At 33.9% G+C, this 27257-nt stretch overlaps 1 protein-coding gene across 3 annotated transcripts; it reads right to left on the reverse strand.

Annotated features, from left to right (window-relative positions):
* Positions 1-74: 74 nt before the first annotated feature.
* Positions 75-22238, reverse strand: LOC115440350 (MORN repeat-containing protein 5). 3 transcript variants are annotated; one of them, XM_037440447.1, is made up of 8 exons: positions 22060-22238; positions 18108-18153; positions 17598-17672; positions 17265-17389; positions 15240-15426; positions 3953-4120; positions 2571-2775; positions 75-182 (listed from the first exon to the last, which is right to left on the reverse strand). In XM_037440447.1, the coding sequence occupies exons 2-8, from the start codon at positions 18137-18139 to the stop codon at positions 117-119; spliced, it is 858 nt and encodes a 285-aa protein (XP_037296344.1). In that variant the 5' UTR covers positions 18140-18153; positions 22060-22238; the 3' UTR covers positions 75-116. The 3 variants fall into 3 exon arrangements, with proteins under 3 accessions (XP_037296344.1, XP_037296342.1, XP_037296343.1); XM_037440445.1 differs by lacking the exon at positions 75-182 and adding an exon at positions 572-1021; XM_037440446.1 differs by lacking the exon at positions 75-182 and adding an exon at positions 1165-1391.
* Between the last annotated feature and the right edge of the window lie 5019 nt (positions 22239-27257).

Here is a 27257-nt window from a genome sequence, read left to right on the forward strand (position 1 = left end):
CGTGTTAGATTTTATAATAAGAACTCAGGTATTAAGAAGCGTTGATCAATAATTATAATTAAAAATAAAAACAAAATTAAAATACATTACATACACAAAATACATTAAAAATTAAATTAAATAAAAAAAAGTTTATTCCAAAGTTTCTTGTCATCGTCCGAAGTGACGTAAAACAATTTGCCCTGCGTACAAAATATTAAAATTAATTTAAATGTAGATAAGTATAATTCAATACTTCATATTAGCTCCACAATGTAGAAGATTTTGTAGATTGAAAAACATTTTGAAATAATATAATATATTCATTTAGATCAGAGTTTCCCAAACTTTTTTGTGTCGTAGACCCTTGCCATGATTTTCCATGTTGGGTAGACCCCCTACTTACCCGATATTGATTTCCTGTAAATTTCTAACTGTAGTGAAGTTTAGTTTTAAAAACTTAAAGTAAAAACACATGTTAATTTATACATTTATTAATTGAATTTAAATTAAAACTACTCAAAATAAATTTTTGTATCTGTTATGTAAAATAAAAAATAAAATAAAATAAATAAAATACACTATCGTGGATCGTCCACTGTCGTGGACCCCCATTTTCATTTCATGGACCCCCAAATTTTTTTTCGCCGACGTAGACCCCTTGCAGATTGTCATAGACCCCTAGGGGTCGATATAGACCACTTTGGGAATCACTGATTTAGATTATAGTGTTTTAGATTTCGATTGATTTATGTCATATTTTATGATAATTAAGACAAATAAAATTATTTTATTAAAATAAACGTAAAAAAGTAAAAAATACATTTAAAAAATATTATAAAACTTTAAAGAAAAAGACATATTTGTAAACAGGTTTACGTATTTGTTTTTTTTTTTAATTCTTGAATATGGATAGTCACTCAGAAGCTTCGCGGCTGACTGTGGTACTATTTCTGTATCCAGTAGGATCGTAGCGAAGTAACTCTTTATTTGCCCATATTGTCGAAAACACATCTAACTCGAGTGTTGAACTATCGTCGGTCTGTGAATAGTAGTTGCTGCTTAAATACACAAATACTATGAAATTGCGGGCTAGTTAGAGATTAATTATATATAATTTTGTCTTACATAATATATATAGTATATTTCATTTGGTAAAGATTATTATAAAATTGAAATAACGAGTTGCAGTTTGAAAATCAATATTTATTTAAATAAATAAACTACAATAAACAATACCCTAATTAAAACTGTTGGTAATAATGTAATTAAACTTGTCACTTAAACACATCAAAATATTGTGAACATAAAATCTCTTCAATATTCGCAAAAGGGTATGACTAGCTGACGGCCGACCAGGAACCACAGCTGGACGAGGAACTGTCGCCTTGAAGATTCCTGAATGTAATTTCCTAAAGAGAACAGTTGAAATATATATATTCAATTTCAATAGAATTGTATAATGCTTATTGAAACAAATCTTTTAGCTGATACGTACATATTTATTTCGCAAACAAATTGTGTATTGCAGTGAAACGAGTTTTCTTCCATTTCTAATTTAATTCCGTAGTAGTTAACGCAGGGATATTTCAATAGTTGATTTTTTATGTACCTGTCTCCATCAATATAATATAATATGTCTACTTACAGTAAAACAATACGTGCAAAGAGGCAAAAGTATGCACTGCTTGGGGTAAATACTGATTGAAGATCCTGCTTGTTAAGGACCTAAAATCTATAAAACTTAATACAATGTGTTAAATCCTCAATTGCCGATTTCACATTGTCATAGACAAGACTAACCCCGTTTATTTAAAAGGATTTTTCGTGATCTAGCAGTTTTCAAGTAAACGCGATTTAACCGTAAAGATTTAAGTAAACGTGATAAAATAAATCGTGCTATTTTTTGGGTGAGTGGCATTTTGAGGGCGAGCGAGGATCGTTAGTGAAATCTAGAAATCTCTTTGGTCTGAGTGGCGTTCCGAAGCCGGAATAGGTTCGAATAAAATTGCGTTGTCATCAAACGTTTTCGTGTTTATGGAGTAGGCATTTGGTTATGTGTAGAATGATGAAGTAAATTTATTACTCTTCTTTATTTATCTAGTGGTATTAGTACATCTATATTCTCGAACTTTCTTAACAGCACTGCGTCGTTTTGTTGTCATTTAATAAAACTTTGTGTCCTCTTCGGATCTTAATGTAGAGTCCCTTGGTGTAATTTTATTACACTTTTTTAAGTATCTAAGTAGTCACTGATCTCTAGTACGATCATGTAGCTCATAAAAAAATACACAAAGTATGTCTTAAATAAAAAAAATATATACTTTGGTCGCACGAGTCATACTTTAAAATATTAAGAGCCTGATTCACAAGCTTCGAGTAAATTGTATTTGATATTTGTTTAATAGAACAGCTAATGTAAATTCATAATAGTGCTCATTTTACTACCATTTATGAGGTATCATAGCTTGCAGTGTCTTTTGTATTGGGTCCGCTTATACATTCATGTGACAAATAGCATTTACTCAAAAGTTGTGAAACAGATCCTAAATGCTATAATTATAATTAGCAAATTAGTAGAAATAACGTACAGTCTCCAAATCTTCGTCAATGGTGGAAGGCCTGTAAGCAGACTTGAGGGGTGCCCGTGAGGGGGCTGCGGGCGCCGGCGCGGGCTCGGGATGCTCCTGCGGTTCGAGCCACTCCTCGTAGAGGTCGGGCCGCGGTCCCTGTGGCACGTCGGGGCTCGTGCGACAGTTCTCCAGTATCCACGTCTGCTCTTGCAGTGATGGTGACCTGGGCAAAATATAAACATAATGTGACTAGTATTAGGAAGCTAATGTGACTAGTATTAGCAATATATTCAAAAACTTCAGAATGTTTACGTCACACATTTGGGAAATTTTCTAAATGTACATCAAGTTTAATAGTAATAAAAATATAAATAAGTTTTTAATTTAATCTAGTCAAGGGGTTTGTAATTCTGTATTTAATGGTAGGGGATGGTCCATGATTCGTTTTTATGGCGTTCTTGAATAAAGCGAGGGCGACACCTAAGTGTCATTTGCGTGTTGTCGCAAGGAGCAATGTCGTGTTATAATCACTTCTATTGCCGCATTTCTCCCAGCAGGGACGCGTAATGTGCCCCGCGACATTGCAAATGTCACCAACAACACGCTGCTAGATTACTTTTTGTATTTCAATGTTGCGGCGAAATTGCTCCCTTGTTAACGCTGTGTATTTCGGGGATCGCGTTGTTTTTTTCACAAATTTATCCCCAGATTGTAATTCATATTTGTGCGTCATTAACGCCGCGGTATAAAGTTGTTTTTCGACCATTGTAAATTCATTTTCGTGAATGCCAACCGGTAAACATGGCGATGGGAGAGGTTCAACAAGTCAATTAGCACAGCTATTACCTTCGCAGGTACAGTCGGCGCACTAATTGAACCAGTACTTAGCGTACATCCGCCGATGTTTGTTCAAATTTTCTGTTACCTAATCCATATTTTAAACTTCCTACCACGGGCCTTTCTGAATACGATTGAAATGTTAATTTTGTCAACCTATACTGCGTTTTCTATTGGATGGGCAAATTAGCGAGTATGAATGACAACTATCTTTACCAGTAAATATCCTTAACTTCCCGCCATTTTTACAAAAATATATTTACCATAATAAAATGTCTATTCAAAAGTGCTACCGCTTTTCGTATGCAATCTTACTTCTTACTATCTTACCAATATTATAAATGCAAAATTATGTCAAAATGTTTGAATGTTTAGGTGTTTGGATGTTTCGTAGAAGTAAACACAGAAAAAGCTTAACGAATTTGGGGCGTCATATGGGTGGCGCAATGAATTGCTACAGTAATTTAGGGACTTTTGTAGCGGTAAAGGCGTTTAGCGCACGCGCAGCCGCGAGCAACACCTAGTTTTATAATATATTTTTATATTATATTAATTCTCCTAACCTTATAATTGCAGTGATGTCTTCATATTTATAAACGGTTTTGGTCTTTGGATCGTAGAAGCCGTCGCCTGTATCGTAGTAGCCAGGCGGTATCTCCACAGTCGGCTGTTGGGCAGTCAGGTACGAACGCCCAGCTGGTTGAAGACCCTTCTCGTATTCTATGGTGAACCTGTATGATAGATAATATGAAATATTAGTGTCGAGACAAATTCTAGACTTCAAACATAATTTGTCTGACCCGAGATTCGAGCTCAAGATTTTAGAGTAGTAGTCGTGTCACGCACGCAATACAAATATTCCACAGAGGCCGTCATCCATATTCTTTCTATTTGTTTAATTTGATTACGAATTAAAAAGAGATTAATGTTCGGAGTATACATTATGGTTCCTAGAGACTTGGCGAGGAGAAACAGGAGGAAAACGAAAGCTTGTTGGATTCAACGAAAGGCTTGCTACACACGAGGCCTCTGTAAGCGCAGGGCTTTTTCTAGGGTGAGCATCACTGACCCTTGCTCCCCTCCCCTTTTCTGTGTTACACCCATGGTTGTGGGAGAGTGTGTAAAAAGTCGTTTACCTATACCATAAATCGACAATGAACAAGTAGGTTATAGTAACAAAAAAATCCTACATAGCTTTATATCTTAATTTAACCCATTAAAAATATTTTTATTTATCAGACTTTCTATCAACCATAATAACTATCACGTAGAGATCAAATTCCTTTCATCATGATTTTAGTGTTTAGATATCATCGATTTCGGAAGAAAGTAAATTTTAATCAACAAAACAATGGTAGGTACTTATTGCTTTCTCTCTATTATCTTGTGTGCTTATAAACAGTGAGCTTCTTTGTTAACAAGACAATTTGTTAACATTTAATTACATTGACACACCTGTATGTAATTAAGAATATTTTATTGAATAAGGGACATTGAATGAAATTCCTTAAGACTTCTACAATATGTATATTTAGTATGTATTTTGGACGAAGTCTCGTTATCTAAGCGCTGAGGAGATTTCTCATGCAATATTTTCTTGTTTTAGAGGACTTAGTATATAGTCCAAAATCCGGCGAATCCAAAAAGAACAAGTTACAACGGGATAAATCCGAAGATTTTGGAGGATACGGGATGTCACCAAAGCGACCGCTGGTATTCTGGGCAACCTTAGATAGGCCTTAAATAAAAAAGAACCGGAGCGATCAGTGCATTGATAAATAGATATAAAAATATGCAAAATTATTGCATCTTCCTAAGACCTATTGGCTATGTACCACGTGCATGGTGTGAATATAGTAAAGCGATCGTAGCGCCTGCCATGGCAAAAATTACTTTAATTTAGTTGTATAGAAAATTATTATAAATTGAGATTATAAATTTTATAATGATAGAGGATAGTCTGTCAAAATTACTTCTAAAACTGCTACAATTTGTTTTATATTCTGAAATGGCTCATCATTATTGTTGTGTTGTGAACTTCAAGAATAACGATACAATAATAGTCTGTGTATATTCTTTGTCTTTTTTCTTACAGCATTATATAAGTAATAAGAAATATAACTTTAAATTACAACATTATAAAAAAACATTTTGTTTTCAGTATTATTTGAATTATTTCTTTATTATTATATTGTTGATAATCGGCGGTCGCCATGGTCTCTAAAACTTCGCGACAAAACCTGTAGTTAACATTTTATTGGAAAGAAAAATTAAAATATAACGCACAAGTAATCCGAGTTAAGTTCTCATGATATTTTGATTACAAATACTTTTGAACCAGTGATAACGCGCGGATCATTGATCTATAATAAATACATTTTATTTTTATTAAAATTACTTTACCTGAAGAAAATATTAAATGATGTTTGCTTCATTCTTTTAGTTATGAGAGTACCTACTTACGTTTACCTTGTTTTTATTTGTTAGGAAAATTATATTGTTTGATGAATGATTTGGACTTTTAATATTTATAAGATTTGCCATTATTTCGTTGCCTTTCAACTTTATTATACATGTGCTAAAACTTACTTTTTTTTTTAATATAGCACGCAGTTGGAAACTTTTTTGTGTTTTATACTTTCAAAAGTAGTTTTTATAATATTATTCACTTTCTATATATTTTTAAATATAAATACATTTTGACGTTTTCCTCTTTATCATATAATTACTTTATTTATTAGAAATTAGGACAAAATTTGTTGTGTTGTGTGGAATATTTGTTGACAGTTGCAAAAGGTAGGAGGCGCTGCTGTCGTGCATATAGTCAATACCTTACAACACGACGAACAACCTATATAACAGACTTTTGACGCAAAATTCTTGGTAATTGTAACTCAAATAAAGAGATATAATCAGTATGCACTACCCTCATTATATTAACATTTTTTATTGCTGAAGAAGGGTTGAAAATATTCCCTTTGTCACACTTTTGTTTGGAGCTTATACAATATGCAAATGTCATTAAGGCATTGCGTGGGTGATTTTCATTGGATTACCTAATAAACGCGTCATAACATTATAATATTTTGTACCAAAACGTATGATCCCCTTGTTTTTGTAATTTAACTTATATTTAGAATCGTTTGGTAGAGATGTATTGGAACGGTTAAATTTTTAACAACGATTGTCAGATATCGGATGCAGTACCTTATTATATAGCAATCTTCGTAGATGGTGAACCATAGATATGTAGTTTATGCGAAGGGCGTTCAGGTTTATATCTATCTAGTGCATATTTAGGGAGGGGGCTCGGCTTATTTCTGATGACAATGAAGGATGCAACGTTCTTTATTGCCTTATAGTAAGAGGAAAAAAATATAGTCCAGTCTTACAATAGCCATCCTTTTTTGGTATTCTTTTGGGGTTGTGTCGAAACATATTATTAAATTATATAATATGTAGTGATATATTGTAACTTAATCAAAGGTTTTTCTTTATATTTACTCATGAAACGAACTAAAGATTCTATGATCTTAAAATTGATGGGGGTTTGAGTGCTTCGTTACATCAAAAATTTACCGTTGGGTTTGATATCTAGACTCTAATCACGATATCGAGGTAGGAAAAAATGGGTCGCGGTCTTCCCTATAATTTAAAAAAGGCCTTATATGTAGTGTGATCATTATATTAAAACCTTACCAGATTACATCTGTAAGGTCGTTAATTCGACAAGCTACCTTAAGTATAATCCGGAGACTAATGAGAGATTAGTGCGAACAAAAAATATGAAGGCCCCGATATTTTGCGGCGCGTTCCAAATAAACGTCCATTTTTATGTGCGGGAATGGTGCGTAATTTTGGGAGTATTATGTACCATTACTTATCTCAAATGTATGAGAGGATAGAATGTACTCTATTGTTTATTACGTACGGCTGTTTCGGTGTCTAAATAGTTTTGGAATAGGTAATTGAGAGTAATAATTGTGGTGGATAATGGTCCTCCGTCCTAGACGTTTGCTAAAGAAAACCCTAAAAAATGTATGTGTGTTGTTCAAATAACTTTATTTTTAAATAGTATATGTCCTTTACGTATGCTATACGCCAAATTCTCCTGTGACAGTGTGGATTTTTATGATCGGACTGTACCTACATATTTTTCAAAACCTTTAAATACAGATCTTAACGCCTTCAAACACTATGGTCAGTCTCCGAACAAAGTTTTTTGTAACTAAGCAGGCATAGATAGCCCTTGCTGCCCCGTCTCAAAAATCCACTCTGTGTATACGAACACTTCAATTCTTTTACTTTGTAACCTCAAATAAAACAGAAGAATATTTTCAAATAACTACACGTTAAACACGACAAGGAGAAGCTCTTTATGTAATAGGTTATGAAATACATTCTTTGTGGCGTCAGACATCCACGTTAGTGTTTGAAAGCGCATTATCTTAGTGTCTCTCTCGTATTATTTTAACAACTTTGATGTTAGTGTTTCGACTTCCTCATTCTGTTATTATGTTCGCTTATATCAGGAATGTAAATGTCATAGAAAATGGACTCGATAATACTTTCATAAATATACCGATCTGTAAATAGAGACAGAGTGACTATGCGGCCAGTATTTTTTTTTGTAATGGCAGAGGATGGACTCGGCAATATTGGCATAAAATTTAGCGGTCTGTAGAAAGAGATAGAGTGACTATGCAGCCAGTATTTTTGTTTTTTTTTTTTTATTTTTAATGGGAGAGAATGGACTAGACTATACTTTCATAAAATTTACCGATCGGTAGAAAGAGACAAACTGACTGTTCGGCCAGAATTTGTTTTTTTTATGTTCTTAATGTAGTTGCTGCAAAGTTTGTCTTATTCTTATAGTTCGGGAAACGAGGAGGGAGATCACCTTATTATGTTAAATAATCTCTACCGTTCATAAAGTACCTACCAAAAAATCATGGATATTTCGCCGGCCATAAAGGAAAGCAAAGGACTTAAAAAGGGACGAGGGTATTTGGGCTTCCGAATATCTCTACTCATTATACGTTATGCCACAACAAGCTGTCATTTAGGGTGTTTCATTTGTGAAATAGTGATACTACCCCGGTCGAGCCGTGGCTTTGCCACTTTTATTATCGTTTTCACTGACAACTACATAGAAACACGAACCAATTCTCTAAGCTTATTGTAAACACAAACTGCACAAAGTTAATTTAGAGTATTCTAGTTATGACGGTACATTGAATGAATATATTTGACAAGTTTATTGCAGAAGGTTTGTTGTTGATTTTAATTACTTTATATATAGGCATGGCAAATGATTTCACTACACCTGATCATAAGTGAAGTAGGATATAAAGTGTGGACTGACAAGAGATTAATAACCTCTCGCCAGTCGATACAATTATGCCGGCCTGTTTGCGAACGGATGTACACAGGCTAATACCGGAACGCGACACACTTACGTGGGATATTATGGCGGGTTTCACACCTTGTGTACGATGGTCGCTATCCGGGCGGATATCGCGAGTGATACGTCTAATGACCTCGCCATTACAGCCAGTAATAAATACGAATTAGAAAACTTTAATCAAGTTGTAAAAGTAAATTTCTTATTAGATATTTATGTGGTATCGGCATTGGTTTTATTTTAGTATGTAAATAAATTGACTTAACTTTACTGCCATTTAACCTTTATTGTTTTTTAAATTTACTGCCTTAGAAAAAACTATGTAAATGGCTTATTGTTCTTATATGACCTAGATAATTTCAGGTCACACATATATGTAGTAGATGCCCTGTTACACTTAATGAAAAACAATTATATTCTTTCATGTTACTATCAAAATGTTAGAGGTTTAAGACTGAGTACTACGGAGGTTCAACAACAAATATTGCAATATAAATATGATATCATAATCTTAACTGAAACTTGGCTAAATAATACTATCTATGACTCTGAATTATTTGACAATAACTATGAAGTGTACAGGCGGGATAGGGAGGATTCTATATTTCATCACAGAGAAAGGGGAGGAGGGGTTCTTATTGCAGTAAAAAAGAAATATATATCTAAACGTATCAGTGAGTGGGAGAGTGACTGTGAAGATGTCTGGGTAAAAATTTATTGTAACAGAAATGGTAAATCGCTTAATTTATGTGCTGTATATTTGCCCCCTCCTGTCACTTTAGCAGTGCTTGATAACTACGTAGACAAAGGTAGTAATGCTTGTCTTGACAATGATAATATTATGATAGTGGGTGATTTTAATCTGAGTGGAATTGACTGGTTGCAAAGTAGTAGTGATTGCTATATGGTACCTAATAATTATAATAATTGTATTATTAAAAGTAGTTTGGTTGACTTTATGTCCTTAAGTAATTTAGTTCAGTTTAATCACATTAGAAATAACAAGAATAAAATACTTGATCTTGTATTGTGCAATAAGTTTATGAAGACTGGTGTTACTGAATGTCTATACCCCATTAAAGTTATTGACAAATTACATCCTGCTCTCGAAATAACTCTTGAATTAAATCTTGATGATAAAGTAAATAACAATATATCTAAACAAGTGCCTAATTTCAGGAAAGCCGATTATGAGCTGATTAGAAATACTCTAGATGTAATTGATTGGAATTTTGAGCTAGGAAATTGCCTTGATGTGAATGAACAAGTAGATATATTTTATAAAACTATTAGAAGAGTTATAACATCTCTAGTTCCACTTTCTCCTATACGTAAATCTAATAACTATCCAGTTTGGTACACAACTAACCTAATTAAAATGCTTAAGCGTAAATATAAATATCGTGCTAATTTTAAAAATATGGGAATCCGCTAGATAAAATTGAATTTGAGTATTTACGTAATGACTGTGATAGATTAATTCGTATATGCTATTCAAACTATATAACATCAATCGAGAATTTAATAACTAAATGTCCAAAATACTTTTGGTCACACATTAAAACAAACGAAAGTCTAGTTCCAACTATCCATCTAATATGAGCTTACACGACACTATAGGCAACAATACTTCCCAGATTGTTAATATGTTTGCTACACATTTTTCCTCGGTTTTTGATAAAGATGAAACATGCGATATTAGGGTTCACAAACTTTCTACAGAGTTAATTCAGGAATTACATGATATAACTATTGAATTGAGTAACATAAAGAGTAAATTGAAAAATCTTGATGTAACGAAAAGTGCTGGCCCTGATAATTTGCCACCGGTTTTTATGGCAAACTGTGCAGATCAGCTCTCAATACCTTTATTTATAATTTTTAGACATTCACTAACCTCAGGTATGTTTCCTGACGTGTGGAAAGAGGCACGTATTGTCCCCATACATAAAAGTGGTACCAAAAACTTAATTACTAATTATCGCCCCATATCTATTTTGTCCACATGTGCCAAAAGTTTTTGAATCTCTAGTCCAAAGTCATATTTATAATCACGTTCGCAATCTGTTATCCAGCTCTCAGCATGGCTTTATGTTGAAAAAGTCAACTACCACAAATCTTATGTACTATGTAGATGATGTAACCCTATCGGTAGACAAAGGAGCTCAAGTAGATGCAATATACACGGATTTTTCGAAGGCGTTTGATAAGGTGAATCATAGGATATTAATAGAAAAATTGTCTAAAATGGGAATTTGTGGTAGTATTCTTGATTGGTGTAGATCATATTTGTACCAAAGACCTTCTAAGGTAGTTATTGATGGTTTTGACTCTAACCCTTTTATAGCTCATTCTGGAGTTCCTCAAGGATCGAATTTGGGGCCACTTTTATTTAATGTATTTATAAATGATATTCCGGAAGTGTTCTCCTACTCTAATTGTTACCTATTTGCTGATGATCTCAAAATTTCTCGTGTCATTAATGACTTTGAAGACTCTATACTATTACAATCTGATCTTAATAAATTGTATGACTGGTGTATAACTAATAAAATGTTTCTTAATCCTGCGAAATGTTGTCATATCAAGTTTACATTAAAACGTAACAAAGTGAACACCACTTATAGCATTGCTGGTGAAATCTTAAATGAAGTACCCCAAGTTCGTGATCTAGGTGTGGTTGTAGATACTAAGCTTAAATTTACTAATCATATTGATAATATTATTGACCTTGCCTATAAATCACTAGGATTTGTTATAAGAAATGGTAAAGAATTTAAGAATAAATCTACTACCCTAATGTTGTATAACAGTTATGTAAGAAGCAGATTGGAATATTGTAGTGGTGTGTGGAGTCCAGTTTATAAAGTTCATTGTGATCGGATTGAGAGAATACAAAAAAGTTATTAAGACATTTAGCTTATAGATTTAGGCCACCCAAACATGTCAAAACTTACACTGATAAAATTAAATACTTTGAAATGCAAACTTTGAAAAACAGACGTGATCAACTTAGTTTGATGCTTTTGTATAAAATAGTCAACGGTGATATAGATTGTCCACCTCTTCTCAATAAATTCTCTCTTAATGTACCTACTAAAATCCCTAGATATCCACGTCCCTTATTTAATTGTAGATTCAGCCGAACTAACCTTGGTAGCCACTCGCCTGTCCCTCGCTTATCCCGATTATATAACCGAATTGTAGAAAAATCTGATTGTATTGACATATTTAACGACTCCTTCCTATCTTCAAAAAGAAAATATTGAACTCGCTTGTTGAAACCTAAATTCAGTTTTATATTCAGTCTTATATTTAGAATATACTGCACTTATGGTGCAGCCAATTGTTAATTGTTATGTATTTAAAATGTTCATGCTGTGACAGCCTGTAATTGAAACAGCACTGCAGAAATTACTTACCGAATTCTTAAAAAAAAAACTATGTAAAGTGTATGTTTTGTTGGCTGTACAAATAAATAAATAAATAAATAAATAAATAAATAAATTGCAAATTACAAAATATAGGTAAATAAATACATTGTTAAACGCTCTTTTTACAGTATTAAACATTATATTAGCCAATGATTAAAGATTATAGAGGATGGGTAATATGGTCACGTGACATGCGGCACATTTAATGCATAAAATGGCGCCGACTCCGCCCCTTACAATAGTGATATGCTAGTACCGAAAATTTTGTATCGACATCGAAGAATTAAAAGAGAGACAAACAAGCCCAAAAAGATCAAATACGAAAAGGGTTAGGTTCTACCATAATATAAATATAACAAACCATAATATAAACAAACAAACTGAAACTGATTTATAAGTAACAATTGTTAAAGAAAGCAGTACCTGTTGTGACAAACATCCAGTTGTGTTTGATCTATATTTGTATGTTGCACTATTCCTTGCTAAAAATTTAAGTTACAGATTAACATATTTACTTAATACATGATAAATGGAATAAGATAGCGTAGTCAGCAATTATTTGGTTGGTTTTATTTTATTTTATTATTATGCTCTTTGATCGAGAAACATAACCATGTTTCAGCAAACTAAAATCAATGAGCGTAAAGATGGTGGTTAAGATAATCAATTATAATAATTATTTGCAATAACAACAATATGATTATGTATCTATTTCCGTGCATGCAAAGGTTGCTCGAAACATAAGACCGCCAATTGTAAAAATATATCTTACATTTCATCTTTATGTTGTTTCTTTTATGTTTATCTATTCTTTTATGTAACAATTCTAATTTTATTCATAGCAATATATTAAAGTAATATTACTATTAGGTGAAGTATAATAATCATTACTATTTTACTTATCGGGAATATTGTTGGAAAACAGTTATCTTTACTCGCGTTAATTAAACGTGTGGTTTATGCATATCTTCTCAAAATGTAAAGAAATATGTATTTGGTGTAGGATTCCAATCACGTCGCTCAATATTCTCAATTCATTTTGCATTGGTTTTTAAATTTTTTGGTTATCTTAATAAAATATTCTAATTTCACTTAGTTTGTCGTTCTGGATAATACAATATTGATGTGTGCTCTAACATTCTTTCAAAGACAAAAACCGTAACTGATAAACGGGCGTCTGTTAAAATATCGATATCAATAATTTCTAAACAAATCCACCCACCCATCCCTAAGCTCGTGTGTAAACAAACATAATGATTTTAATGTGTATAAATCACGCCTAAAAGGGTCCAAAGCTTAACAAACCAGATCCACATATCATTTTAATTGGTAAAAACAAATCCAAAAAGTAAATATACAAAGATATTTGCTAATTTTCGGTAAACAGTTACTAACCTATGAAAAGATATTTCGGGGTCTTTCTTGCGTGAATTCGATTTGCATCCTTTCACACAACACTGAGTCATTTTCGAAACTTAACAAATACACTAATAAACATACTGAACAATTGAGAATATGATTATATTACTTTAAATTCAATATTTATGAAGATTTGTTTACATCGTCTGACACTACATGTACTTGCTGACTCGCCTGCAACAAATGGCGTTTCTGCCGCAAGGCGGTCCCAGTGTGTTGAAGTAAACGAAATAGTCCCATATGCGAAGAAAGCAATTATTTTTGTCTTTTTGTTGCGTTCCAAATAAGCTTTGAGTAAAAGAGATAGACATATATATTGACAATTCTGCGTCGATTTCCCTGACATAAATATAACTTATTCATATAGCTAATTTTTGAGGCCTGTCCTCTTTATATTTAGTCATTGGTTAGGACAGCGGTACGTAACAACATATCTACGTTATTCTAATTCGATGACGAGTTCGAGTGAATTTAATACGTGTAGGACTTACATAAAAATTAAACAGTGATTAATTAATCCTGTAATGGATAATGTTCATTGATGTAGAAAGTGATTATTATATAAAATGGATTTTTCTAATGGGTTTTGATTTGGGTAACTCCGTACAAAGACCTCATATATTTGCCTTAATTAATCCATTCGGGAATGTCATATGTGACAACGCATACACGCGCCAGTCCTTTGCCTTCGATATTGACAATAGTTGACTTATCGACGTATTGGCTTCGCATTCAAACCAAGTTTTGATGACGTTTCCACGAAATCTGTTCGCAATATTCACCACAAAGGGAATCTTTGATCACAATGAAATATCCTGCTTTCAATTTGGCGAATATTCGGTCATATTTGGGAAACTTTTGGGCGGTTTAACCGCGTTATACCGGCCCAACTCAATCTGTATTACAATGAGGGTTTACTCGAGATTTACCAAGAAACATATATTTCCATAAGAACTGCCGTCGAGGCGACATCAGCTACAATACGCATCTCTCATTTCAAATATACATATTTATGAAATGTCTATGGTAATGAATGAGTTTACGCAGTAAGCACTGTACTTGAATCGAGATGGGCAGTTGCTTGGTACTGGATTGCTTCCCATAAATCATTTGAGGAGTAACTCTAGTGTACTAGTAGTGATTATATTAGTAGTAATATAAAAAGAAGGTGAAGGTAATCGAACGAAAACGAAAACTAACTTTTAAGGAACATAAGGAGTATAATTCTATACGTTTTTAAAAGAAATATTTTAAACGAAATTTCCGGAAATAAGGTCTAAGGATTTATGAAAATTATGGAAAACACTAGCACACGTTTTGCTCTATTTAGTCGTTATTATTACAATGTTAAAAGTACTAGATGAAATTCGCCAGATAAATGTAATATATTTGTAACACATACATAAACTTTAATTTTTTTGCACTCCTACTTATGAACTTTAATTATGCAAAATCTCTCATTCTTCCGTACGCGCTATGTAATTAAAAAGGTAAACAAAATATTATTTTTCGTATTAACCTATAGACAATATAAATTTTGACGATTTAAATCTAATAGTTATTTAACACAAAACTAAACTATTCTACACCTACCTTCTATCAGGCATACGACAATATTTCCAATCAGTTTCGCTGTATTGCAAGCCATCAGCGAATACGACTTTTCGTTCGGTCATCTGTCCTTTCTTCCATTTGCCGCGCAGTATCACGCCGCTCGGGTACTGGAGCTCTCCTGAACCGTGGAACATGCCGTCTTCGAATTCACCCTCATATACGACTCCTAATATAAGAAGTGTAATTAATGTTGACTGATTCACTGCCTCGTTGACGTAGTTGTACTGCATGCGTGGTACGGCAGCGCTCTCAGGTTCTGGGTTTGAATCCCGGGTCGGGCAAAGTGATATTTGGGTTTTTCTGCTCAGTATTAGCCCGGAGCCTTGAATTTGGGCCTGATTTGGTGATTGGCCCACCCCCTATCACATCATGGGACGTAACACTTGGCGAAAAGTGGGTGCCCTAGTTGCGCCTCTGCATACCCGTTCGGGGAATAAATGCGTGGTGTTGTGTGTGTGTGTGTATAATTAATGTTGTTACGAATCTAATTCAAAGAATAGACGGAAAATAAAATATAAATACTTTACATTTATATAAATAATAAATTCCATTGTATAATACAATTTCTAGTTTTCCGAAGCTAAGTTAGTACAACTTAACTCTCAAAGCTGAGCTAGATCGCAACTATCCGCGATTTTGAATAAACAATCCCAATCGCTTTTTTCTATCTGTCTCAAAAATGAACCAATCTTCTTGACATGCTTACTTATGTTGACTGGTTTATTCTCGGATTCGGATTTAAGATTGAGATCGTTTATTGAAAACGGCTGTATATAAACTAAGCTATGTTTTATGTGTAATATTCTTAACTATGCGAGGTAGGTTAACCTTATTTCTTTTAATTTTTACGTCTACTACCCTTATAATACATACTTCATCATATTTTAATTCGAGTACAAACATCGTTTCAAAACGAATTTCGCGAAAAGCCTATTGGTTTATTAACCTCGCTTCAAAGCTGTAACATTTCGAAACCCACTTCAAAAGCGATTCGCGACAATCATAAAATTTGAACATACAGTGCAATTGAGTTGAGATATGGCGGTGTTTGCAGCACGTATTCCCGTCGCGCTATAGAAATGCGAAATTTTTGCAAGAGTTGGCGAGCGACTTGTAGATTTGCCAAGTAGATCAAACACATTTACTTGAGAATAAAATTTTATAGCAGTAACATATCTTTGAAGGTACTTATGTAAGAGTTGTATTATAAATAGGGGAAATGTAATGTGGAATCATGAAGTGACGTAAGAGCACATTGAAAGGGTAGAAGAACCACTACAATAATAATATTTATTTTTTCGAGTAAAATAACATAGGAATCATATTGTACCCCGGACGGAGTAAAGCTGTGATAACAAATCTGTTTTTTCAGTGCTGAGGGTATGGCAGCCTTCACAGTAAAAAACGTCAACACTAGCAAAAAAAGTCTATGAATAAGGGGCTTAGTCTTTACTAGGTACTTAAAGTACTTATCATTGTGACATTATATAAGGTTATCAAATTCAATATAATTCTACAATAATGTGCAAGCTCCTATTTCCAAACTTAGATTCAGAGATGTAATTCTCGATTCGTCGAGTTGCTTTTAATCGTCATAGTTGATGTAATTAGCCTATTGCCGGTATAGGTACCTATAATATACATTTGCAGGCTAGCTTTAAACTACATAATGCATAAAATAATATAATATAATTTAGTTGGGAGTGGTAGGGACTGCCGAGACGAATGTCCGCAAGTTCAAAATCCAAGAGCAAGCCGAGTGGAGTTTAGATAGAAGGTCGACCAACGAGAGGTGATTACTCCACCCCAGACGATACAATTATGCCGGATTGTTATATACAGTCTGATCCCAGAATAGCACAGAAACACGATACACTTACGTGGGTTAACACATTGTTTACGGTGGTCGCTCTCCGGCCGAATACAAAATATCTTCTATCACCAGCTAAAAAAAGGGAATAAAGATTGTTCTTTTATATTATTTATGAATTATGTCTTACTTACCATGTGGAAATGTGTAAGTACCGAAACCACTCATGCCCAGAACATCCCAAGTACCTTCATACTGGGAGCCGGTTGGGAACTGCTTCACCGAACGGTGCACCCGAGGTATGTCCAAAGAAACTGACCTAGATTGAGGTATCAAATATTAGTTAAAGGGACTTTAAATATGATTAATTCATGAATTAGTGAACAAACAACTACAAATTTAATCATTTTTATTTAAAATGGTAATTGGATCCATACAGTCAGACCTACATCTGATCAAAACACAGAAATACAAGATAAAAGTACAACAAAGTAGAAAATGTTATAAAAATATATATATATACTAACTTGCACTCTTCCTTATGGGCCTTCGAAAACTTCTTCATTAACTCCTCCCACTGCGACGTCCGCTTCTCTGAGAGCCTGCACATTATTACGTAAGTATCACCACTTAATATCACCCTTGACAGATAATTGCTCGTTTGTATTAACTTATTCCATTAGGGCGAAATTTATTTAGAAGTATTTGTATTACAAATTTACAACGTTTTTATGTGACTCATAGGCTACTGGACCATAGCCCCTATTTTGTGCTGCTATTAGATAAAGAAAGCATCAAAATATTTTTATATGATATAAAAAAATGGCGTTTCCAAAACATAAAAGTCCACATAGACTTTCTAAGGATGTACAAAAAAAATGTCAAGAAAATGAAGACATAAATAATTTTCAGAGGTGTGAAAACCAAATCAAACATGAAGTGAGAAATATTACATTTTCTATTTTGTGAAGAGAAATGCTTCACCTCGCGTAAGATATCATGAAAAATGTAATAAAACAACGAGCGGATAAACTTACACAGAGTTGTGTTGCGACTTCTCGACTGACATCGTGGATTCAACAACTGCGAACAAAAGATAATCAAGTTATAAAACACTCACGAATAGTGCCCTAAGCTGGTGCCGCAATCTGACATAAATACGTCCACAAACATTGTTGCCGTCCAAATACATAATGTTTAGGCCTCGGGCACACGAGAGATACTTACAACTGTCGTGTAAACAAGCCCATTTCGATACTGTTGCTTTAGTCGAAACAACAGCTTAGTCTAACGTATAGCGCTCCCGGCTCGTCGTCGATCCACAGATGAGAATTGAGATGGATCACACGACGAAGCATATTAATGTGATCGCCGACCGGTCAGTACACTACTAGCGCTTGCAATATTGCTTCGATGCCATCCAATGACTTCTAATCGTGTAGATGGTGTTAGACTACGACCTGTCGTACAATCCTGATTGTTGTGTGATTAAAAATCAAGCATGTACGTCAGGTCTTACGTTTGGAGACCTAGTTTTAAGAAATTGAGATTTACCAATGCAGACAAAAGTGTGAAATCGTAATTTTCTGCGCTGCTCTATCAATTGTTATTTGCATTCGTTCCAACATAAATTATACGTATTGAAATTTGTAAGTAGGTATCGTTCCTTTTAAACAATGTTATTGGCCAAATCTAGTGTTTTCCCGCAGAAGGGTCACCATGAATAAGCTTACCTACGTATAGTCCTAGTATTTGAATTAAGGTTATTATAGCCAGACCAGAAAATTATAATACCTTGTCATATTGTAAAATGTGTAACTAATGTTTTGTGCTGATGACGTTAATTTTAAAACGATAAAGCAAAAGTGGCACCCCCTAAGTAGGTTCTTTATTTTCCTCGTGAGGCTATAAATAAAAATATTTTTGTATGAATAATTTACTCGGTGACTCTTAAGCAGTGGTGGAAGTAAGTAGTGGTCTAGTAGTGGGCAAGTATATAATGCAGGATTCGTATTATTATACGGTTTTTAATTAATTTTGTTGCCGATAAATCAAACACGTAGCAATATTTTTGGGAAAATATAAAATTATTGTATAGTCTTATTACAACCATAGTATGAACTGAATAACACTATTCTCAATTTGTATAGTGTGGAATTAAACCAAATGGATATTTTGTTTTCACATTGATTTCATATTTTAAAGGCATTGTCATTTTTAGTGCAAAAAACTCTGAATCGACTCGGTGCAGGGCCTTCGTCACACAAGATTCAGAAAAAGATTCCGCATCACATGACTTGACTGATTATTATTTCATTGCTATTTATTTTACGACGTGTGTTGAGGTAGGCGTGTATCCTCTGCAGCCGTTTCCAATGAACGATCGTAATCTCAATCTTCAATCCAATCCCAAAAATGAACCAATCAAAATAACTCATTTCTAAGCATGACAAAACATACTTTGTTCTGATTGGTCTATTTTTGAGATAGATAGTAACGATTGAAAACGGGGGTTAATCATAATATTCTTGGCAATCCAGGATTTTTAGAGAGGGTACTTAACATACTGACATCGTTTCTATCTACTTTATGAAACAAACCCTATGATGTTAATATGTCATTTACTTAAAAACATAATACCATTTACAAAACGACCTCGCCCGTGTAATAAAATATAAAATTAACCCTATTGACACAGCAAACATTACCCTACTCGCTTTGTTGAAAATTAACCAAGTGCTCTCAATTTAAGTCCGGTCCCTTCAGACGATGTGAGTGCGTGAAAGAAAATGTAAATAACCGGACAGACCATGGAAACAGCACATGTATCAAGGTTAGGAGCGCCGAAACAAAACATCTCGGGAAATCTATAGGAGAAATGCATGCTATTGTGTTTAATAATTTAGTATTCAACGCGTGCGATTGTACGGCCATGGTCATACATTGCGTCGCATGCATTATTTATAGTGAAAGAGTGAAACTTGGGATATATGCCGGCGAAAGATGACATTGACATTTTGCTATTTCCGTCGCCTCTCCCGTTTTTACATTCAAGCATAATAATTTGAATTCCTTATTTAACTGATCAGTCTTGTTATCCAAATTATTTGACTATTTAAGAACGATAGTTACTCTGCAGTGATTAGTTTAAACACTAAATAAGAACGTTTATTGGCATTTGAAGTTATAACATAATATCTAGGTATGTTGAATAAAAAGACCCAATCATAAAAACAATGATGATTAAACATTTTCTTGCTAAATACTATCAACGTTTCATCAAAATAATAATATGATTTATTAGAGTTGTCTATTGGAGGCCAAAGCGCTATACAATGTATTGAGTGACGTTAATAAAATCTGCTGTGGGCAATGGCTCACGATTCCAAAGCCAGTAACTCTCAGCTGGTGATGGAAATTGTCTCTCACCCATCGACCTCAATAGCGGAGCCCGCCGGGGAAAGTCACAAGGAAAACGGTTTGTTTGTTATTTCGAATTAAATCAGGTATTTTGTACAAAAACATCGGGATTAAAGAATTTAAAGACTTTTACGACTGTTGAGGATTTGGATGCCGATGTTTCGAATCTCGTATTTACTATCCCTGTTCAGGATCTGTTTTGTTTCACTCTGTTTTTGCCTTCTGTTATTCAAACAGATTTCAAATTAGCTTTAATTTTAACTGTTGTAGCTTAAAATATATTTTTTCAATATCTTAGTGTTTGAACTCGAAACCACGAGCAAAACTAACTGTTCAATATTCCATATTCGGATGATATACGGTACGAATGCTTGCAAAGTGATTACAAAGGAAAAATAAAACTGAGAGTATAGCCAAAATTGGATGGGAAAATCAGAACGTTTCGCCCACATGAATTGATACGTATACCAGAATATATGGTTATATTCCTATGTTCAGTATACGTAGTTCGGAGTGCAGTGTTAGAAATTTCCATATGGATATTTTGGATTTCATTCAGAGCAACACTGCGCTGAATGTACTGGGCTAAGTGCTACGATGTTTTATGATATATAATATTCTGGATGGAGTTAATCTCTAACCGTTATGTATAAGGGATGCGCAGGGAAAATTATTTTATATTGTAAATTTGTATAACATGCAGGTCTGATTCAACATGCAGGTCTGGTCTAATAAATGAAGATTATAATAAATTTATATTTTAACCAATGTAAAAAATGTAATATAGCCCCCACATTCTGGTGGACTACTGTATATTCTCTTTGTGTATCGATGTTTAGAAATGTGTTTCGTTGATATTTCGTTGAATATTCTAACTAGACGGAATCTCTACCTTTATGCATTATTTTTGTTGTTTTTTTTTATTGCAGTTCCATGACGAGACGCACCTACCACTCGCCTGACGGTAAGCGACATGACCGTCCGTAATCAGCGGCAACACCATACAGATCTTTCAATTACAAATCGCGCGGCATTCCACTGCACTTGTCGTCCTGAGACATAAGATGTTAAGTCTCATAATGCCCAGTAATTACTCTGGTTACAATGTCCTACAAAACAGAATACAACAGTGCATACCCACTATGTTGGAGGTGTGATACAGACAATGAACATCATTTACATTCTATGTTCTGTAATAAAAGGCCCTGAATTATTTGTAATGTAATTATTTGTATTGTCTGTAGCTGTATGTTTATGTATTCATAATATTATAATAACTTCTACTATCAAGGTGGAGTTAGACAATATCATGATATCTATACTAATATACATATAAAGCTGGCGAGTTTGTTTGTTGGTTTGAACATGCTAATGTCAGGAACTAACTACACTAAACTAAGCCGATTTTAATTATTTTTTTCATTAATAAGAAGCTACATTACTCCTGAGTGCTTTAGGCTACCTTTATCTCAGAAAAATATAAAACATGACTTTTATCCCGAAAAACTTATGCATGCGGGTGGAGCCGCGAGCAAAACTTAGTTTGTAATATAAGAAGATACTACTCACATATTTCACAAGCAGGTCTGGAATATTGTTTAATGTGAAACCGAGGCAAATATCGCGCACATATTTATACTTAAAAGTGTAAAAAAATAAACAGAATTGTTCCTAAATAATACTGACAAATGATGTGACATAAAATGAGTTGTCGTCTCCAGGCCTACGTTTGTTTTTTCTATATTTAAATTTCCTTTTGTTGTCAAATTTGGTGTCGTTAACTTGTGGTAAGAGGCGAACACAAAATAGGTTGATTTTGGTTAAATTTACGTCATTAGCTGTTTTGTTGCTGGGGAGGATCGTAATACCCTCATTTCGTGAGAATTCTTCAGAGCATTTGACAGCAGTAACGATATAATTGTTGAAGTTTTCATTGTAGTTTAAAAAAGAAAAATCCATTTTCACTCCTTTTTAACCAATAAAGAGTTTAAAGTTTTTATACACGTGCCAGGTCCGACCTACTATTTTACACATGCTTGGCATCAGACAGTATTGTCTCTGGTCCAAACCACATTAATAATTAGCTACGTCGATTGTACCATTCGTTCCAGAGAAAGTTCGGGTCGACAACTAAGCGTTTGCGGTCTGTGTGTTGATTCTGTTTAGTGTAACTTTGTATATACATAATCTAGATTCGTTCACCTCTTCTCGAAGTCTTAGCCATTAATTTAATTAAGAATTAAAGGCTAGTTTCTGTTTATCTAGTTACGGGGTTGTTTTTATTGCGTATCAGTAACTCGACTAGATTGAAGCAGTATCGCTGTCTCTCAGAATACCGATGTATAGTGTCTACTTGGCTTTGTATTTTGTATCATCGCCGAGATCGCTAGAGGTTTATAATATCGAATATATATTTTGCTGGAAGTAGGATATTTTTTATCCCGATAGCGACCACCGTACACAAGGTGTTAAAATCAGCGATAGTGGTCCACGTAAGTGTGTCGCGTTCCGAGATGAGCCCTTGTATTGGTTCAAACAGGCCGGTATAATTGTGTCGCCTGCTCAGGGGTAATCATATCTCGTTAGTCGACATTCTATTGAACTCCGCTCGACTTACCAGGTGTCGCTTTGCCGCGTATGTAAACAAAAAAATTCGTCAATCCTCATTCCTCTCAAGAGGAAGGAAACGTTCCTCCAATTTATCAGACGGTGCGTGGTCATGGGTATTTGTGTTATTTGACGTTAGACAGGGGGTCGTAAAAACTAATCCAAATCATATCTGCAATATCTTAAAATTTTTACTTTATTGTTTGTAGGAAATAGCGGTCACGTGCTATCAGGTCAAATACCTACTCTTATGTATGCTCTTAATAGTATATTAGTAAAATTTTATATTATCATCAAACTATTTCATGATTACAAAGAGAGTTGTGCACTCATATGTGAATTGAAAATTTATTATTATGCAATTAAATAAATGAATTTCATTAAATTAGATATAAAGTAATTTTAATTCGCTTTTGTATAAAAATTATACAAATTTTATACATTTGAAATGATATTCAAAAGAAAAAACAGACTACGGGTAGTTAGAATAGCTACAAGATCTCAAGGCGTAATTATTGTTACGATTTAGAATTAAACGGAACAGACAAGTCGACGTGCTTTGCAACGAAGTACCTACAAAGGACTCCACATTTTCAGCACAAATGCGTTGATATTGCATTTAACCACGTCAGATCAGCGCAATGATTGCATAATTCAGAAACATAAAATCATTTCTTGAATTGTGATTATAGTTATCACGTAAGATCTGTAAGACAGTCCGTGCGGAAACTAATTATTATTACTTTAAATAGAATTGTAATTATTTAGAGGTAAACTACTCTAACCATTATAAAAGAACACAAATTTAACATAATTCTTTTTACATTCTACAAGCTCCTACAAAATGAACTTTTAGCAAACTCAAATTTACTTATTGGGTAGCGGTTCCCAAGTTGCAACGCGCCCGTGGTTCATTTAATATGCCAACACAAACCGTACAATGTTATCGGCACACTAGCAGTCCGAGTGCTGAATTCGTGCATTTTTAAACAGAAAAGAGTCATCGAACTGTTTCTTTTGTGTATTACTAGTGGAAATGAATTCAGCGGGACAATAGGCGTCTTTATTCGGCGTGCAGTGGATTTCTCTGCTTGTTTTTACTTTTATAAGCTAACTCGGTCCTTTTGCGAGCTGCATCCAGTCTCTTTGTGCAGCGTTATGAATTCACTGTCGAACACATCTTTTGCATTTGTGTTTATGCGCTGCGTGCGTATGTCTCGTTTCGCTAATGGAATTTTAAGTTTTGTGCAATATATTTTCGTTTGTTCTAATACGTTTCCTGATTTGCTTAGCTGAAGTATTTGAAAGGGTTAAATTGTTAGCTTAACCTTTGCGACGTCTTCAACTCAGTTATTGTAAGCAGCTCTTCACAAATTTATTTGAATTTCATTAATTTTAAGTCTATGTAGCTTAGCGTAGCTATGAGTTGTGTTTTCTGATCTTTATATTGTTTATGTAAAATTTTATCACAATATGTTTCGTTAACATGAGGAACTATACAGACCCACTCATTTAAACCTATAAATACCATTAGTTATATTATATAACTTTGAACTAAAATTAACTTCGTCTTAACAACTTATATTTTTCAGCTATTTAACTTCCACTGTATTTCTTTGGTAGCTTTCTTAATCTTGGTACTGTAACTATTTTTATAACAAATGAATCTCAGCCGGGCAGAGTGGGATTAAAAGTTATGTGCGAAGATCAAGCAAGATATCTTTATTAACCTTACGTTATCTATTTAGGTAAAGACTTAATCGTAGACGATTATCTTCTCAGAATAGTAGATTTTATCGAAGCTTCTTTATTATCGTTTTGATTCTAACGCTTTCCTTATTTACGTCTCGCACTATATGCATGATTTATGTCTTTTTTATTCTATGAGGAAGGATATTAATAATGTCTAGTGCTAGTTTTACTTTTAGGTCTGGGTTACTAGTATGAATTACTGGATAATAAAATGTGACAAAGGGCTCCCGTGGGACCTTAAGGGGTATGTTTCCAAAGTAGATACATAATAATTTATTTAACGAGTGAATTGTGTTTAAAGTTAATTCTGTATGTGTGACCACACTAACTTTTAAATAACGTCTGTACAATAAATATAACGGTTTGTAGAGAAAAATATTTCGTGATGGCTTCATTCTGTTAATAAATATAAGTTAAAATAACCGTCTACTCATACCTTTTAAATTCTCACATAAATTTTCATCATCAAAAACCCGGTTAATGTTATAAACAATTAAGTTAACGATGTTATCATTTTATTTTACAAACAAGGTTGCATAAGTTTAGATAAAATAAGATATTCTACGTGAGATGAATGGGATGATCGCAACATGAGAGATCGCGTGCTGTCAATGCGATTTAATTAGTCGATGTTTCGTAATCGACTTTTACTTGTTATGGTTTATAATATTTTTCTTTTTATATTCTGTCTGGCTGGTTTAGATAGGTTTATAGACTTGTGTTTTAATATTAAACGTTAGGGTTGGAAAATCAATGTAAATTATTTTAGTAAGGTGTGTCACTCAACAAGTATTTAAAGACTGGGGAAGGTAGCTATATATTTCTAAACTCGGTAAGAATACTTAGTACCTATACGAAGATTATAAACCATTGTGCTAATTTTTCTAATTCACACGCTACAATGCAAATAACTAGACATCTGACTATAGAAAGAGAAAGAAGGAAAGGTTTATTCTGGCACCATTTTAAACACACGAAAAAAAATACATTTATTTGCATGTTTTTATATACGAATGTATAAAGCTACTTACTGCTCATTATAATCATAAATATAATGTAACATCATCATCATCGGCCGCAGGATGACCACTGCTGAACATGAGCCTCCCCCAAAGATTTCCAGATCGTTCTATTGGAAGCTGCCCGCACGCAGTAACCTATGACTTTTACTAGGTCATCTGTCCCTCTCGTGGGTAGACCTCTGACGCTGTGCTTGTTCGTGGCCTCCACTCCAGAACCTTCTTGCCCCATCAGCCATTAGTTCTGTTAGCTATGGGCCCTGTCCAATAATAATAGGTATAATTATAAACAATTACACACAGAAAAATACGAAAGAATTTAAACCGTATGTCTAAGCCCAAGAGAGTATTGTGGTCATTCATACAGCTTGCCACACGCTTGCAAACTTGCATTAACCATTGAGCCATCTTTTAATGATAGATGAAGTATTTTGGCGTGTACCCAGCTGTATGTAATATAGTGCTGGTATAAAGCCGTTGCCCGGACTATCGGAATGTAAAGTGCATTCAATGATGGATTAACTTAATGTAGTGTAACTTAACGACCTACGCAATGTGTGTGTACATAAGAGCATTATCCCTTTGAGGGTAGACAGATTGGGAACTAAGATAATGATGTAGTTTTTTGGACAGCGTACTTATGTTCAAAATTTGTGATCATCAGATGAATTTGTAACATTTACATTGCGCAGGATTCTGAATCACATGATAAGCTAAACTATAAAACTAGTCACTGTTTACATCTCTGCCTACGTTTTGGGGCAAGCAAACAAGATCATACGTATTGATGCAAGAATCAGCTACCAAAACGATTTGCAAGAGAGCAATATATGAGGAAGCGATTCTTTAATTTTTCGAATAGCTGGTTTCACATGTCGTAAAATAATTTACCAACCCATTGAATTAAACCTCCCACAAGTTATTTCATTTGGTTACATAAAAGATGTAATCTTGACCCTGATGAGGTTTCGTAGTTAACACAATAAATGCGTTCTACAGAGCAACGTGCTATGTTACTTCTGAATTGTAATGCGCCATTGTTAAATACCTTTGCGAAATATTTGTTTTGTTACAAACAGTGTTTATTGAAGTTAAGGTGCATTTACACTAGCCGCCGACCAGTGCGGTTCTTTGTTGTGCAGTTGAATCGTTTTTTAATTATACTGATTAGTGGCTGTCGAATTTCACAACTTTGTTTAGACTCTAGGCCATAAGCTGTGATTATATTCATATGATTAACAACAATCGAAATCAAGAACTGCTTTTGTATTGTGTTGCGAGTTTATTTAAATATATATGTAGATAAAAATCCGAAACACCACCTTTCCTATTCACTATTTTTCAGCCAAATATGTTTGTCAGCTGCGATGATCGCTTGACGCAATATAA

This window comes from Manduca sexta, chromosome 19 (assembly GCF_014839805.1).
Source record: "Manduca sexta isolate Smith_Timp_Sample1 chromosome 19, JHU_Msex_v1.0, whole genome shotgun sequence".
In the NCBI taxonomy this organism is placed as follows: Eukaryota; Metazoa; Arthropoda; class Insecta; order Lepidoptera; family Sphingidae; genus Manduca; species Manduca sexta.

What these genes read in the sequence shown, in the direction of transcription:
- LOC115440350 (XM_037440445.1), bottom strand. Translation starts at nt 18,139, where the DNA reads ATGTCAGTCGAGAAGTCGCAACACAACTCTGT. An exon ending in TACTTACACATTTCCACATG is followed by an intron (nt 15,427 to 17,264) that starts GTAAGTAAGACA and finishes TTCTTATATTAG; the next exon opens with GAGTCGTATATGAGGGTGAA. An exon ending in TGTCGTATGCCTGATAGAAG is followed by an intron (nt 4,121 to 15,239) that starts GTAGGTGTAGAA and finishes TCTATCATACAG; the next exon opens with GTTCACCATAGAATACGAGA.